The sequence below is a fragment of the Agrilus planipennis genome, unplaced genomic scaffold (assembly GCF_000699045.2).
Source record: "Agrilus planipennis isolate EAB-ADULT unplaced genomic scaffold, Apla_2.0 scaffold107, whole genome shotgun sequence".
In the NCBI taxonomy this organism is placed as follows: domain Eukaryota; kingdom Metazoa; phylum Arthropoda; class Insecta; order Coleoptera; family Buprestidae; genus Agrilus; species Agrilus planipennis.
Window position 1 is genome coordinate 581,713 of NW_020438869.1, and position 18,084 is coordinate 599,796.

Below are 18,084 nucleotides of genomic sequence, written 5' to 3' on the forward strand. Positions count from 1 at the left end.
TTTCATTCTCTTCTGTCTTCATTTCGTCCGTCTCAACTTTCTCACTCGAACCACCACCCACCCATTCCCACGATTCCTGAAAGCAGGCTGAAGAGGGCCTTCCGCCCTACCTTCCGGCATAGTCCGGAGGGACTGCCCGCCCACCAGCATTACTGGCTGGTGGGAATTAAACACCCAAAAGTTTTTTCCCTTCCTAATATTAACTTCCCCACGTTGCAACCCCAGCTCTATAACTGCCTGTTGCTTTTTGTACAAATTAAGTATCACTCTTCTATCTTTCTAGATGTCCTTAATATTTAAAAAAACATGCAGCCACAAATTCGTTTCCTTAGGAGGTCATTGTGATTTTTTTGCATGAATTCTTTTTTGTGCAGCAAAAAAATATTTTCGTGCCCAACGCAATATGTAATTTTGCCATTGAAAAGTAGGTTTGTATTGTTCGTTTAATAATTTATCATTAGAGGTAATGATTCTCGGTAGGACACCGAGCACCAACTGCGACTTTGGCTTGTGTGTTGGCATGGATTGGAATTAATGTTTACACAGTCGGTGCATCCCATTAAACTTAGTGCCTGGCTGCAATAGAAAGACACTGTTCATATTTCATCTGCTGGCCGAGAGTCCGCATGTTATTAAGTTAATAACGTGCTTACTTACTCAATGTTTAGCCGCCGATTAATATCGGAAATGCCGTAGCATTTCGCTCTGTGTTAGCACGGAAAACAGATGCATTTCGAAACTACTAAGTCCCCAGGGATTTTACGTGACCTAATCAAAGTCTATCAATCTGTCCATCTCATGATCTGTCTATTTAACTGTGAAATTTACATCATCGAAACTGTTTCGGTTAATATGTACTAACTCGTTTTCTCTAACTGAACATATTAAACGACAGAAACTATTTGCATCATTCGTAGTATGCTGAAGCTTGATGAGGCTTATACAAATGCCGATGGCAATTGAGGGATATGACCCGACTGGGTGTTGTTAGCATTGGGGTACTAAAATATTTAATTTCTACAAATATAGTGGCTGTATTATTAGTTACTAGTTGAACCCGTCAAAATGTGGACAGTGGGACAGTAGTCGATGGTGCATATGAGTAGTACCATAAATTCATGATTCGTCACCAGTTATGACCCTCTGGAGCAAATTTGGGTCGGCGCGGACAAAGTTCACAGCTCCTTAGCGATGCTATATTCCATAAACTTTAATCGAAAAGTGTTGTACTTGGCTAACTGGATGATAGATGAATAGACGTAGGCACATTATTACATACAAATTATTTTGTCTTTTCTAATTTTCTCTTTTTTTGTTTCAGGTAAGCTCTTCTTAAAAGTACTTCATTATGTGTGAGTATCTACAGTTATATATCTACTTACTTTTTTACTCTAAACGCCATCTATCAGAACTATATCGTATTTGAATGATATGGTGCGATATCCACCAGGTAGATGGCGTTCGTGATTATTAGGAGTCTTGGTAGTAGGTACACTCGAAATTCTAAAACTGTAGGAAATTACAACAAGAAAGTTTCAGTTTTAAAATGAGTGGGGAATGTCGTACGGTACAGTATTTCATATGACCAGTTTACAATTCGCAAATTTAATAATATCAGGAAATGTCGGCTATAAACTTGCCCCTGTCGTTCGTTTATGTATGTATGTATGTATGTATGTATGTGCAAAGGTAGAGATCGTCCTTCTAGGTGTTAGTGTGCGAAAGGGTCAATGCAGCGTAAACACAATTAACAATTTACATAACAATTTAGCACGTAGACCCATACATTGTTGTAGCCACTTAATTAAGATTTATGGAACGGGCGTGTTCATTAATTAACGTAGAATATCATGGCTTCATCGAATGCGCTTTTCCGCCGACTGTCGCAAATAAAGATTTGGGACAAACATTTGAAGATACCTACACCGAAAATGTTCTTCGTATTTTGACACCGAATTTATTTATTTACCTACACATTAACAACTCCCCATCAATTAATGAAATCGTCATTTTGTAACCGCTTCAACATCTGACCCGTCGCTAAAATGGATGGAGTCATATTGAATCAGGTTGACAAATTCTTTCGAATAGTACATATTGATTATACCTTAAAACATCTAGGTTAGATTAGGCTAGATTTCTACAAGGTTACCAACAGATCAATACAGAAAAATCCAGACATGTGTAAATATTACACATAAAAGAAATCATCATCAAGGCGAAGCAGTATTACGTAGTTAGTATCAGCAATTCCTTATGCTGATGTGTGTGATGTGTTGCATACCTGTTTACAAACAATTCCTTTAAATTTAATTTTTCAAACAATTTTTAACACAAAGATGGTGATTAAACAAATTGTTCACAAAAGTGACTTTCGACCACTCGAAGCAATGGTGCTGACAGTTTCGAGCTCATAATGACTTATAGGGGGGAAGAACTAGTTTATTTGAGGGAATTACTCCTGCATTACTCCTTCCATCGTGAAGTGGTAGAACCATAAGCAGATACCTACTTCTTTCTTCAGGAAAGACATTGCAACGAAATTAAAGTTTTCTTCAAGAACTTTTTCCATTCAACCTTCGCTTCCGTGCAAAACCTTTTTAATAAAATAAACAAGCCGAGCAATTGCATTAATTAACGAATGACGAGCACATCTTATCATCTAATGGCAGGAAATGAATCCACTACTTGTTTATCTATCGTGAATCCACTACTTGTCTATCGTGATTTTGAGAGCGATACAACGAAATGTACTCGGATTACGAAGATATTCGTCAATAGAGAACCTGTTTTTGCAAATGAATTAGGCTGGCTATATATTTCTATAGGTTACCGATGTTTCGGACAGGAGTTCTCCATTAATTTTATAATAGGTACATGAATTACTCCATTAATTCGTAGGAGTACAATACATGAAGATAAATTGTAAGTAATAAGATCTAATAGATAGGTTAATACATGTAGGTGCGTGCATCGTTTATTGCACATTCAATAACGTTAAAGTTGATTGTCCTCACGATCTCTTTATCAATGGTTTTTAATAGTTACCTATTTGTTTCCTTTATTGTTTTGTGTGTAGTTAAGGTAGTAATTCCTGTTCATTATCATAAGATCGTCAGTCCTAAGACTGGTTGCTCACGCACCTCTACTCCTTCCTATCCTGAGCTAATCTTCGCATTTCCCTAAAACCAGAACAACCCACATCTTTAACTACCTACCTCTAACCCTCCTAACTCCCGTTTCTGCCTCTAATATGTCTGTGAGACTAGACCTTCATGCCTGAGAAGGTGTCCTACCAACCTATCTCGCCTATTTTTTATTGACTTCCTCTGCTCTCTTATTCCTTCTAATACCTCTTCATTTCTAACCTTCTCTATCCACGGTATTCTCATCATTCGCAGGTAACCACTACATTTCGAACGCTTCTAACCTTTTCTTCTCCGCAGCGCCCACCGTCCATGTTTTGCACCCGTACAGCACCGCGCTCCAAACATACACCTTTAACAATCTTTTTCGAATTTCTAAATTAACCGTTCGCGAACATAGAAGTGGCTTCTCTTTATTGAAGACGACTGGACCCTGCGCTATCCTTTGCTTTATATCCATACTACTCCTTCCGTTCTGACTTATCTGACTTCCTAGATACCTAAAATCAGTCACATCTTCTAATTTTTCCCTCTTATCTTAATATTCGTTCTTTCCCTACCTTTTCTTCCCTTGCATACCAATATTTTTGTTTTACTTTCATTTATTTTCATACAGTAGTGTTTTGTCAGTATCGCTTCCGTTTTATTTAAAGCGAGCTCTAACTCTTCCTTGGTAGATGCTAATACTGCTATATCACCTGCAAATCTAAGCATACTAATCTTTTGCCCCTGTATATCTATTCCTACACTTCTACTGTCTTTAATGATGTAAGTAATACCTGTTAACAATTAAAAATGAATTTGTCTAAATGTCGTTCCAGGAGCAAATGTTACTATACCTAGTAACAACTAACAGAAATGTTAATTAAAAATTCTTTTTGAACTTTCCGCTTCTTTTGCGTTTTTGGAACACTGCATTACCATGGTTACCTTTGTTCATTCGACATGTGCTATAATCTCCTTTTTCTACGCATGTGGGGCTGTTATTAGGTGATCCAATTCTCATGCACCGTTCAACCATGACTAGGCCACAAAAGAGAAGTCGTTTGAAGCTCCATATTCACTGAATAAGTACAATCTGATAATGACTCCCTCATTTTGAAATAAGACTAATGAAATGTCCTATTCATAGGGTAACGAGGTTCCAACTGCTTTCGTTTTGATTTGGGGGAATACTAAATGATTGGTAAATCACCTTTGTGGACCAAGCAGGGCCCAAAATGCTAGATAGTAGTGAATACACATTGTCCTAGTGTAACATTTTGTTACTCAAGTATGAATTCAAACTAATCTGAATGATTTAGTTTCATTCAGATTGTAATTATCATGTTTTTGATGATTGCAGTTTTTAGGTACATATAGAAATTCAATTTTTAATGCACCTTAGAAAATAAAACAAAGTATTTCAAAATAATTTTATTGTCCACGACAACTATTTCTTCATACCTACAACGGCTTCTTCAAGTAGAAGAAATGATCAAAATAGGTACACTGTCTACTTGTTTATAGATTTTAAAATTCATGTTAAGTTTTAGAATCATTTATAATGTTCAGTCAATTACTGTTCCACAGAGGTGAAGTTTTCTTTTAGTAATTTATAACTGTAGGTGCTACATACAGTTTAGAAGAACTTTCTGTCTAGCCAATTTAGACTGATTTTGATAAATGGGTTCCTGATTTTGATTATTGACTGTTTTTGAGCTATATAGGTACAAGAAATCATGGTAAATGTCTAGATTATGGCCCCCAACCCCGAAGGTGGTGGGGGTGGGTGGAATCTAAAGAGGAGGTCTCCCCCACCACTGTACCATAAAACCTTCGTGGCGGTCTCACCCCTATAAACAGTTAGGTTAGGGGTTAGATGGGAGTGGGAGGTAGTGGGGATCGAAAGAGGCTGGTCACCTGAGTGAAACCCCGTAAAAAATTTGCGGCGGTCTCACCCCCATAAAACGTTATGGGGGTTGAAAGTTGATTATTTTGATAATTTTCATACACTATAATTCCAATAAAATTCAATAAACAAATTATTTTCAAGCTGGTAGAGGTGGGGGATCGAAAGAGGGTGGTCACTTGAACAAAACTCGATAACCTAACCTAAGCTAACTTAACCTACCCTATTGATAAAGGTATTTAAATATGTTTTATATAACTTTCTCAATATTTTTCATTAGTTTTACCTTTGAATATTGTTTAAGAATGAGTATATAAATATTTACATGCCTACAAAATGTATAAAAATTGGCATATTTATTAACTTTGAACCCCTGTAACTTTTTATGCGGGTGAGACCGCCACGAACTTTTTATGGTACAGTGGTGGGGGAGACCTCCTCTTTCGATCCCCCCCATCCCCACCCCGAAGGGGGTGGGGGTCATCATCTCGACCTTCACCGAAATAATTATTTTTGGCAATATATATACAGTTTTATGTAATCTTAATTGTATTTTCTCAAAGGGGGGTTAAAGTTGATGAGACTTTGTAGCATGCAATGAGATGAAAATTTTCGCTGATATTGATTATGAATTGATTTGGCTATTTGATATTGAAAGCTACTTTATAGCTTTGTTTGTTATATTTTCTGAAGTTTTTATTTAACTACTTGTACTATTCTTATAATTTATTTACGTATTTTCAAAGATCTTGTCTATTCATAACGTATTTAGTGAAGCAGAAACTTTAACGGCTGTAAAAAGGCCATAAAGAATCCCGTAATTCAAAGTTAAGGTGGGTTTAAAGTAAACTCGCAACTTTATTGGATTCAACTAGTTCGAAACGGCAAGGTAATTGTGACATTTTGAGTTTACAATGTCTTCATTTCCATTTTAGTTGAAGCTCGCGCCATTCTGGCGTTTACTTTTGCTCAGTCTTTCGAGTATTCACTATTCAGTAGCGGAAATAAAAGTTCCACTTCTTAACTCGTCTAATAAAGAACGGTATCTCTATTGGCAGTGGCACTTGAGGCAATCGCTTGATTTGAAAGTAATTGAATTTCCTTAGCGGCTTGGCCTCAGTCTGCCGCCTTATGCCCCTGTCTGACTGGAGCTCGTGCTCGTGATGATTACTAAATCTACAGTTTGCTGATAACAAACTTTATAAACGTTTCAGCTTAATTGCCACTCCTTTTTTCCTATTGTGTCATTTATTAGTCTACTTTGGGTTAATACTCTTAGATAATGCTGTTTTTTCATTCAAACTGTCACGTAAGTATGTACACAGAGAGAAAAATCTTAGAAGAATTACCATGATGTCTCATGATTTGTTTGCCTTTGATGACTGACAATGGAAAAATTATCATGCTAGCACAGTAAAAATTCCTACGCTTTCTAGAAAATATTAATGTGAAAATTTTCAATCCACTACAGGTTAATGAGGGAAATTGTTTTGTTGCTGTTGACACACCTTTGCCGGGAATCGAACCCAGAACCTTTTTTTAGGGTAAATTGTTCCCTCATTACCCTGAGGTAGTTTGTAGTGGATGGAAAATTGAAAATGAATTTTCACATTAATATTTCATATTAACCACTATTAAAAATTAAAAATGTTATAGTGTTTCATACTTTCTAGGAAAGTTTGTAAGGTTCTCTTACAAAAATTATTGGACTCATATTGAATTTTGCCAATACACGGATTTACTTTTTAGTGACGAACATGGTAATTTTTTTAAAGGGTTTTCTCCGTTTTTTCAAGTACGTTTCTTACGTTTGCCTGATCAAAATGTAAATAAGTTCTCACAACGCTTACTGGTGCTACATATTGTACTCTTCAATATTAATTGTTCTCATTAAGTATTGGATTGAATTTTAGATACTTTTTAATTATTTTATGTCCATTACAACGATAGAGTTGTGTTTAAATTCCTGATTGGTTATGCCTCTATTATATTGACGAGAATAAGTAATCATAAGGTAATAATGAATTTCCATGAATGAATGAATTACAAGTTTGAAACACTACGATTGTCCCCAATAGGATTACAAATTAATTGTTTTAGTTTTTTTCTGCTTCCCTACCCGTCAAACTTCAAAATTATACGTTTTGATCACTGATATTACCTATTCCACAGTCTGTATCCTTGTTGTTTGTAGTTAGCTTGAATTTTTTTAGAGAACTGAGAGGGTCGTATAAGTTGATGTTTTGAAGTAATTTCAAATTAATATTTCTGAGGAACAACAGAATTGTAGTTATGAACTTTAATTTAATAATCGATTTACTGTTTTTGTAGGTTTGCTTGGCCTATACGTGTAGTAAATCTGACAGAGTTTTTCATATCATTTTCCACCCGTCGAATTCTTGATTGGTTCTTTATATATATTTTATGTTCCATACATCTATCTACCTTAAACGACGCCAGACGACTCGACGCGACGTTTCGTCAATAGTTGCGATGAGGAGCGACAGGCACGGTGCCTATTCTAGGTAGCTGCCTCGATAAAAGACACGCAAGCAATGTCTGCTCATTTATTCTCTTCCCCCATTCACATTTGAACGATACGGAGGAAGGAGACCCTTCGAGGCAGGCGTAGGGCTTTGGCTTTCATCGCGTGCCAATTTTGGAACTGCCAAGATTTCGTATTCGCACGCTATACAGGCGTAGGCATCCTATGACGATAGTGTATTGCCTGACATACTTGTGTAATTGGCCTGTCAATTCTAGACACCCCCAAGCTTATGTAAGGCAAAGATGATTGCTGTATAATATCGATATTTTTATTTAAATAAAATTAATTGCGTCATTTTGTAATTGATTTTTGAAATATAACTGTAAGATGTTTACGATGAAATACGAGGGATGTTTCCAAATTCTGCGAATTGTGCTATAATTAAATTACTCAGAACTTATAAGTAATGTTATCGGTGCCAGACAAGTCTTGACAGGTGACGAATCGAACCTTCACCTAAATGGTCACGTAAACAAACAGAACTGTCGCTACTGGGCCAAAGAAAATCCAAAACAAAAAAAAAATCGGTTCCAAAAAGCCCCGATCTCACACCTGATATTTTTATGGGGATACCTTATAGAGAAGGTGTTTCCAGAGGAATGTGTAGACGCGTGACGGCTAATTTTCGTTTTCGGTTGGAGGAGTGCCAGCAGCGCAAGGGTCAACATTTGTACAACATCATCTTTGGCACTTAATTTTCCAAAATTTTGTCTAAAAATCAACAAAAAAAGATTTTTTTTCTGACTTGCTTTTTTTTATTGAATTTACGAAAACCTCCTACCCTTTCTGGACACTTTGTAGATGATGTTACTTGCTTCCTCAAAAAAAATTCTTTTTCTGCTCGTTTTAAGTTGAAAAATTAGCGTAATAACTGAGCGTCAGCGATGTTCGAAATCGCTGACTGGCTACGGTAAAATATTTACTTATTCAAATGTAAGCCCCTATTGACGTTATCTCGATGATCGGTTATTGATGAGCGTAGCTTCGGGCAACTATAGTATCTATTTGTTTGCTCGTACAACCGCACGCTAACTAAATTCTAGATCGTTAATTTGTGCTAGTCGTGGACTCCGGGTGCAACCTAGCACATAACCCATTCACCGACTATTAACCCCGATGTCACACTGCATTCAACCAGACACTTGTTAAGGGAATTATAGCCTGCTTGCCATATACAAAGTGTAGTGGGTAATTAAAAGTTCCTTCTAGTGAAAAGTTTAGTTTTTAATGACATTACGCAGACAAAAGACTTTGGTAAAGGTCCAGATGATGGCCCCCACCCCCGAAGAAAATGAGGTTGGTGGGGGGTCGAAAGAGGAGGTCTCCTTCACCACTGTACCATAAAAAGTTCGTGGCGGTCTCACCCCCTTAAAAAGTTATAGAGGTTCAAAGTTAATAAATATGCCAATTTTTATACATTTCTAGGCATGTAAATACTTATATAGTCATTCTTAAACAATATTCAAAGGCAAAACTAATGAAAAATATTGAGAAAGTTATATAAAACATATTTAAATACCTTTATCAATAGGGTAGGTTAAGTTAGCTTAGGTTAGGTTATCGAGTTTTGTTCAAGTGACCACCCTCTTTCGATCCCCCACCTCTACCAGCTTGAAAATAATTTGTTTATTGAATTTTATTGGAATTATAGTGTATGAAAATTATCAAAATAATCAACTTTCAACCCCCTTATTTATTATGGGTGTGACACCGCTGCAATTTTTTTTATGGGGTTTTACTCAGGTGACCACCCTCTTTCGATCCCCCTACCCCACCCCCATTTAACCCCCATAACTTTTTATGGGGGTGAGACTGCCACGAACTTTTTATGGTACAGTGGTGGGGGGGACCTCCTCTTTCGATACCACCCACCCCCATCCCTTGTGGCCATCATCTAGACATTTACGAAGACTTTAGAAAGGTTTTGTGCATTTTCTGTTTAATTTTGCGAATGCGAGGTGTGAATCATCGGATAGCTTTTGTTTTCTTCGTCATCATTTGGGCATCAGGTCATGACAGTTATTGCCGAACACGTTGGCGTTTGTTTCTAATAACAAAGACGTAACGAATTGGAAAATTGATTGCGTTATTAGCCTTATCCGCCACAAGATAACACATTACACGCCACATCTCTTAAAAGCGATGCGATAACAACGAGTTTCACTAACGTTTTACGTTTTAATTAGCAGCAAACTGTGAAAAGAATCGGGTATGTCGTTAGCCGTTTAGTTTTATCGAGGCTGACAAATTACGATTGTAAGTGATACGTCCTTATTTGGAAGAAGATGGAGAGAGTGAAGTGACTTTGATTGGATTTCTCATTAAAATCATTCGTATTCGAAGGTGGGCGTCCGCTGGTCGGCAACATGCAGAACAATAATCATTAAAGTAGATGCGACCACAAATCTCTTTCAACACCGCCAACTGATTGACTGCAAACTTGTGATTGGCTTTATAAGTACTTATAAAAATACCTAACAAGTTGAGATTTAACGTACATACTGAATATATCGAACTTTAACAAATGCTTTGTTAAATATAACGATTCGGAACACTTTTTAAGTACAAAGGGTACAGTACAGAATATTGACTGTCATAAACTTCTCTGTTCGATTTTGGTAACGTGTCGCTCACGTATGGTGGACAAGTACTTTCGACAATACTGATCACCATGAACTTCTTTGTTTGAAGGTCACAAGTTAATTTTAATTTATATAAGTATGTATAGAAGTATGTTCACAATTATTATTTATAGAAAAGGTTAGAAATTAGGAGGTTGTAGAAAGAGTAGAAGAGCAGAGAGCGTTGTTGAAGTCATTAAGAAATAGGCGAGATAGGTTGGTATAATACAGACCACTTCGAATTATTTTATTAGGTTGGTATAGTTGCAAAATTCGCATAGCACCAGGCTCGGCTTTATAACTGCCTGGTTAGAATTATAATCATTAGGCAAGCGTTTTGCTTTCCTGAATTCCTGAGAATGTTGGAATTCTTTTAAGTCCGATGCTGGCAACAAGGTCAAATTATGCTCGTCTTAGTGCAATGCTATTCGTTTTTCTTTATTAGTGTCCGCTGCAATTCTTACCTGACATCTCTTTTCTATGTTTACGATATTCCCTATAACGTTTGTCATGAGTAAAGGTACACATGAAAAGAAAACTGTCATTTAATTAAAAAATTAATCATTATCTTCAAATAGGAATTATACATTTGTAATTTTATTACGCAAAAGGAATATTGCGTTAATACAAATTTGTTATACACCATCAGGAGTTATAAGCTTATCTTTCTAAAGGCGTTAGAAAGTACTTCGCGATAAGAAAGAGGTACCAACATTAATACAAGGTAGGTACCTGAACCTGTTCGTATGTATGTATTTTACATTGTTAGTGGCAATAGAAATCTGTTTCACAATTAAAATTAAGTGCATGTTCCGTAAAGTGGTGTAGTAGGCGTCACAGTTTTTTCTTCTTCTTCTTCTATCTCAGAGATAAAGTCAGCGAGCTGTAACAAACTAATCACTCGAAGTAAATTACATTTAAGGCGCGTTAATGTCGTGCGTATTAAAGTGTAAGTCATGCTTGGAAATAATTACGTTTCTACAATTCACTGCAATGTGGGAAAAGTTTAGTGCAAGTGACGGTAATTTAGTGCTTAATAATATGTTGAACATATATCTTGGTATACACTGTGTCTGATCACTACTCCGGAAGGGAGAAAAAGAAATAGAATGTCATCAGTCAATGATATATATATCCATGAGGGTAATGACGTTCGCGTATTCGCATGATGCCGTCAATGCATTGCATCGTCTCTTTTCACCGTCTACCAACTTATTTTTGTATTTTGTGACAATAACAGTAACTTTTATAATCGAATAGTAATTACGAAAAGCAGGCAGCTACTAATAATCGTCACACGTGCAGTTGACCCACCTATGTAGCAGCTGTTGCGAAGGTCACGAGAGGGTACTGGTGTTTCGTCACTTGACGCATGCTATAAGGAAAGCCGGCTGCCAAACTAGCAACTATTCTCAATCATTGATGGCTCGTTAACTTCCAGTTTTCGTTCCAGATTTCGTGTATATAATATTTAATGTATAATGTATTATAGGGAAGGATGACAAGTTTTAAAGCCTTTAATTATATTTTCAAACTATGTACTTATCGTTAGTTTAGTTTTCTTTTTGAAAAGCTTTTGTCTTGTCATATTTCAAACTGGTCCTATTGAAACTTTTTAAATTATGGAACACAACGCACTCCAAGGAGTAAAATTTTCAGTTGGAAAAGTTTTGTAAGATGCTTTTTTTCTGATTACATTTCTTAGTTAGTTTCTGAAAGTAACTGAGTTTTCGTGTTCCCAACTAGAATTATGGGAATGGCGCAGATAGTGATGATGTTAGTCACATATTTCTTGTGGGTTCAATGAGGCGCACAAAGGACATGTAACGCTTAGGTCCTGAAGTCAATATTGTATCATAATCCTTTTACGGCACGCCTTCTTAAGACTGATATTGGCCTAACGTGTATTCCATATTTCAGCCCATTGGGGGTAAACCTTATAAGTACTTTTAGAAAGACATGATACTCCATTATGACTCGTTAATTTGGACTCATTCGTTGTTGATCCTGAAACCATGCTTCACTCACACAAAACAGTTTAGCCTACTTTAGGAACTAATCGGAAACAAAACACAAATAAGACATGAGAAGTTTTTTTAACTTCAACGTGTTTCTTCTGTATTATAGATATTTAGCTTTTCTAACTAGATAAATAAAAATCAGCTAGGTGTAAAATTAAAAATTTCAGGAACAAACAGAGAGCTATTCGCCTTAAATATAATGATTTTATTTTACCCATGTGTGCTCACCATGTTCGATTACTTTGGCAAAAGATTTGTCAACAAGGGAAATGAAATGATAAAAATCTAACCTGCCCAAATTGTTACTAGTTCTTTGAGGGTGTGTTACTTATATGGTAAACTAGTCGAGTTAATGCACGCTGTGTTATTTCCTTTTCAAGGTGGCGAGGGTAAATTCTATTGTTCTCGCCAAAAGACCACCCTTATGCGGCCCCGATAACTATCTGTTCTAAGAAACCCCTTGGCTTAAATAAATATACGACCAGCAAATTTTGTCTACAGTCTACAATTAAAATTGTTGAAGAACAAGGCCCTTTCGTAAATAACCAACATTTTATAATGTAATATCTTTAAAAGTAGAAGTTACTCTTATAAAAAACCATTTACGAGGGTGGATTGATAAGTTTCCGGCCTAACCAAGTGATGACGCCACTAGGCCTACCTTGAGGTGACATTCTATAGTACCATCCTTGGATAGCTTGTAGCTATAGTTTCAGCCCGATCTCCTTGCTAGTGTAGGTTTGACAGCACGCTGAACAAGACGCCTCTGTGGTTTTCGTAAAAATGGAAAAGCAGGAAAATCGTGCTGTCATCAAATACTTTTATTTGAAGGGGTTAACGCCGAAGGAAATTAAAAAAGAGATGGACTCAACACTGGGGACATCCTCCCCGTCATATTCAACCGTTAAGCAGTGGGTTTCCGAGTTTAAAAAGGGTCGTGTGAGCACCTCTGATGGGCCTCGCTCAGGACGCCCCGTTGAGGTCACAACTCCAGATATGATCGAAAAAATTCATCAAATAGTGCTGGGAGACCGCAGATTGAAAGTGCGTGAGATAGCTGAGACCTGTAAGATGTCATATGAACGTGTGCAACATATTTTGCACCAACATTTGCATATGGAAAAGCTCTGTGCAAGATGGGTGCCGCGTTTGCTAACAGTCGACCAAAAATTGATTCGAAAAAACATTTCTACCGCAAATTTGTCATTGTATAAGCGTAATCCAAGCGAATTTTTGCGTCGATTCGTAACCGTTGACGAAACGTGGGTCCACCACTACACTCCTGAAACCAAAGAACAGTCTAAACAGTGGATTGGACCAGGGGAACCAACTCCAAAGAAGGCAAAAACAATTTTTTCGGCGAACAAGGTTATGGCTACTGTTTTTTGGGATGCAAGAGGTATTATATACATTGATTACCTTGCAAAGGGTAATACTATCACTGGTCAATACTACGCAGACTTATTGCAACGTTTGAGCCACGAGGTGAAAATTAAACGACCTCATCTGGCGAAGAAAAAAATCTTGTTTCATCACGATAACGCACCAGCGCACACGTCAATCGTTGCGACGGCTAAAATCAACGATCTAAAGTTTGAATTGATGCCGCACCCTCCTTACTCTCCAGACCTAGCCCCGAGTGACTATTTTCTGTTCCCTAATCTCAAAAAATGGCTTGGCGGTAAGAGATTTGCGGACAATGAAGAAGTAATCGAAGCTGTAAATGGTTATTTTGAGGAGCTTGACGAATCAGTCTATAGAGATGGCATTAATAGACTGGAACACCGCTATGAGAAATGTATCAGCCTTGGAGGAGATTATGTTGAGAAATAAAAAAAAAAATTTTTTAAAAACCTTGTTTTTCTTGGTCAGGCCGGAAACTTATCAATCCACCCTCGTATGTCATCACAAATTAATGTGTAGTAAGTGATTATTACTTTTTATTTCTTTTGAAAATAAAAACTAATTGTGGACTGCCTCTTTGACTAACCCCTTTTTTGTCGTGAACCGTCATATCTTTCGATGAAGTCAGTCTCAGCGACTAGATACGTTTATAAATAAAGACTTAGCGTGGCTTATCCCGATTAGGTATAAAATTTGCGTGGAGAAGCCTGTAAATAAATTTCTGCTTAAAACGGAATCCATTATAAACGACTAGCCGTCAAAATACGAGCAGGTTCATGTTTCATGAGATAATTCCCGAATAAGCGCTTTATATACAATGTAGGTATCTGTAGACGTGTATATGCAAATGTCTGCAGATAGGTGGTAGGTGGTTGAGGGGTGCAGAGGGGGTGCCATGACAATATGCTCGGTCGCATAAATCCCCTCTCCCCTTATCTCGATACTTCTGGGTGCCCTGTCGCACCGTAGCTCCGCAGCTTGGTCTCAAGGCGTACCTGATGTAACAACTAAATCCTCCGGGATTTATATCAAAGGATAAGATAAGTCGCTTAAGGACAAAATGTCGCGAGGGGTTGATGTTGTACGTTTATTAAATACTTCTTTACGTAGTTAACGAACGTCATTAAATTTTCTTCAATATGCATCAATTTTCTGTGGAGTATTTTGAAGAAAAATTGATTGGAACCATTCAATTTTTAATACACCATATTGAATACTTCCTAGGTAAATGAATTGGAAACAATCCGTTTATCTATTTGGTAACCCAATTCCCATCGAATTATCCAGGTCATCGGCGTAATTTGGTTAATTAATTGAATGGCTTTGGGAGCGTCAATTAGAATTTCAACTTCGATTATTCACAGTATTCTCCGGGGCACCATAATGCACAAGGACAGGGTCAGACGGTCAATACAAAAGTAATTTCAACTACTAATTCTAATTTGTATAGTTCTGTTTACTTCAGGAACTACCTTACACAAATGGAAGACAGTGGGTAGGTGCGATAATCCAAATTGAAACACAATTAATTGAATAATATCTATTCTTATGAGGTATCTTCTCGATGAATGAACAACAGTAAGTCGGTAAGACTCCAGAAATGTAAAAAAAATCATCAAACTAGAGTAGTTTAAAATAAAGTAACTTAGAGAGTCTTAATCACATCTTTTTACGAAAAATCCCTTATGGGCTACTATGTAGTTCAACTTGAACTGTTTTTTGCTCGCGATTTGTTATACTTCATTTACTTTCTCTAGCGATGTGCCCCTTCGAACGTCTTGGATGCGCGCTGGCAAAATCGTAGGTAGGGAGAAAAAAGCTCATTATACTCTCGACTCTTGTTCATTAAACATACTTTTTCATACAGTACCTGCCAAAAGTTTTGTTCAATCATGAATAGTAGTGCGAGTCGAAAACAAACGTTAAAGCCTTTAATATATCTTCAAATATAAATGAACATCTCGTTGATATTTTCAGTAGTAAATGGTACCAATAACAGCACATTTGAGCAATGCAGTTGTAGTGTATAAAATGGTCAATTTTTCCGTGCAATACTGTACGGATTATACGCCCCTCACTTGTTAAGAGTTTGGCTTAGAGTTGTCTCTTTTCTGGCCTAGTGCTGCTCGTCTCGACTTTGCGCCGGTCAAACTGAAGGTCACATCGCTACAGAAACTAAACGAAATATAACTCATTTCAGCATGCCGTTCCAATTCGCCATCTGAGCTTACCATATTCAAGAAGTAATGAAGTATAAAGGATTATTAAAAATAATGTTATAGATAAACGTATGCAGATATGTTTCTTACATAATGGAAATGGATGAATAGCAAATTGCCTGTCGATCGAAAAAACAAAAGTTTCGTGTACAAATTACATTTGCGTGATGATGAGACAGATTATCGTTATTTACATAAATCTTTAGAAGGTGGGAGGCATTCTTATCTTTTATCGTATTACCAGGTATTACCTAGGCAACAAACTATGTATTCCGAAATAATTTTCTTTCAAGCGGCTTAGTGACATCAAAGTCAACTCAGCCTCTATCTCTAACCAATTTACATTTAATTATATTTATCTACGTCATTTATCAGTTTGTGTCTACACAATTTTCTAATTCTAATTCCGATAGTATCGTTCTTTAAGCTGCTTTTTACTTGTATACTTTCTCTGGAAACTTTTATACAATGAATTTTAACATACAAATAAATATTTAAATTGAAATTAAATCGTGAAGTAACATGCATATTGGTATCATATATGTCTGATATGTGTGAAGTTGATCGCGGATTAGAGCTTTATGCTGTGTTTCCCCGAGAATGAGTGAGAAGGTTGTTCTGAAGAGTAGACGAATGCGGGAATTTATCGTTTTGTCTTTCCCGACAAAAATGTTCAGTCTCTCAGAGTCTCTGAAAGCGAGACTCGAGTCTCCGTTCCTCATCGAGTCTCTCTGGTGTCGCTGAGAGAGACTGTCAAAAAAACTGTTTAGCGTCTCTGAACAAGAGACTCGAGTCGCTCATAGAGAGATCCTCATTTCGTATCCGATCTCCGAACGAGAGACTCGAATCTCTGAATTAAAAATTTTATCGTTCGGGTCTCTCATACAGAGACTGTAAGAGATCCATAGAAACACCTAGGCAATAACTGAGAGACTGTGAGAGACGCTCTCAGAGACGCCGAAAGACTCTGAGCGACTGGAGAGAGACTGAAAATTTTTGTCTAGGGTTATCATGTCAATATTTTTACATTAAACAGTTGAGCGTTACGAGTGTTTTAGATTACTACAGGGTGCTTGAAGAGCGATTTTTTTAGTGAACTGTGGATAGGTAAGCATCTTGTTAGAAGTAATATTATGTATGCCACTGTCCTCAAAATGCTTGGGTTGGTTGGGTTCATGTTGTACGCCTCGTTCAGATTTCACGAATTGGCATTCCTTGATTCGGAACGGACCAAGATAAATAAATTGATTATCGATTGTGTTTAAAAGAGGGTTCGTTTTCGCCCTTCAGTATTAGATCCTAATGAAATTACATCACACTTGGTTTATCGTTCGGTCACAGCTGACTCTCAAGCCAGTATTCTGCATTATTTTATTGAGTGAAGATAACTCGATTACGACCCTCGGGGATAATGTTGCGGGGAGTCTTTCAGCGGATTTAAAGCCTCTAATGCAATTTTTCACGAAACCAGTTTGCAGAGATGTCGCAAACAGCCGTTGTTCTCTGAAAGACTGACAATTAAATACTAAATAGAACCGAAATTGAATTTACCGAACAAATTTAATTTATAATACAATATAACCATTTTCCATAACAGAATAGCTGTCAATAACAATTCAAAAATCGTGTATAAATAATATTCTACCGTAGATTTGTTTATATGTTTGTCAGCCGCTCAGTAAAGGATTATAGGAAAGGTTATGTTTACTTTTTTATAAGCGTTTTCTGTATTGTCACATGTATGCAGGCAACTCAACATACATAGCGGCAAAGAAGACCAGGTTTCTAGAGAGCATATACTGGATCATTATAGAACACGGCCAGCTTTTATAAATAGTTGTCGCGAGATCAAGGGGTTAGTACGAGAATGAGTTCGAGGCGATACAAAGCAATACAAGTGACAAAGTGTTCGTATAGATATGAATTAATAATTAATTCATAATAGGAGTGTTAATTAGACAACAATTGGTTAAATAAAAGTAGTAATAGTGAGAGAAGGTGTTTAAATACGTGACAATATTATAGTTATCTTATGGTTGGTAGTTTTGTATCATACCAACTTTTTAGTGGTACAATTATTTAATTAAATTTATTTCTAGTTGAATTAACGTTTGCATCTATTTTTTGAATGAAAAATCCTCTATTCAACGGTTAAGTAACTTGTACTCAAATAAAGTTTCAACGAGGTTCGTTAATTTGCAAAAATCCGTCGTCCAGGACCAACTGTTTCCAAT

At 36.8% G+C, this 18,084-nt stretch overlaps 1 protein-coding gene across 2 annotated transcripts in view; it reads left to right on the plus strand.

Annotated features, from left to right (window-relative positions):
- LOC108735552 (roundabout homolog 2-like) overlaps positions 1-18,084 on the plus strand; it is a 135,839-nt gene that overhangs the window by 68,152 nt on the left and 49,603 nt on the right. Inside the window, exon 1 of one of the 2 annotated variants that reach the window (XM_018467555.1) lies at positions 1,322-1,352. The exons of the other annotated variant lie outside the window; for it this stretch is intronic. Coding sequence (XP_018323057.1) covers positions 1,349-1,352 — 4 coding nt within the window. The 5' untranslated portion in view covers positions 1,322-1,348. Of the gene's footprint in view, positions 1-1,321; positions 1,353-18,084 lie in introns of those variants that run through there. 2 annotated transcript variants of the gene reach the window in all.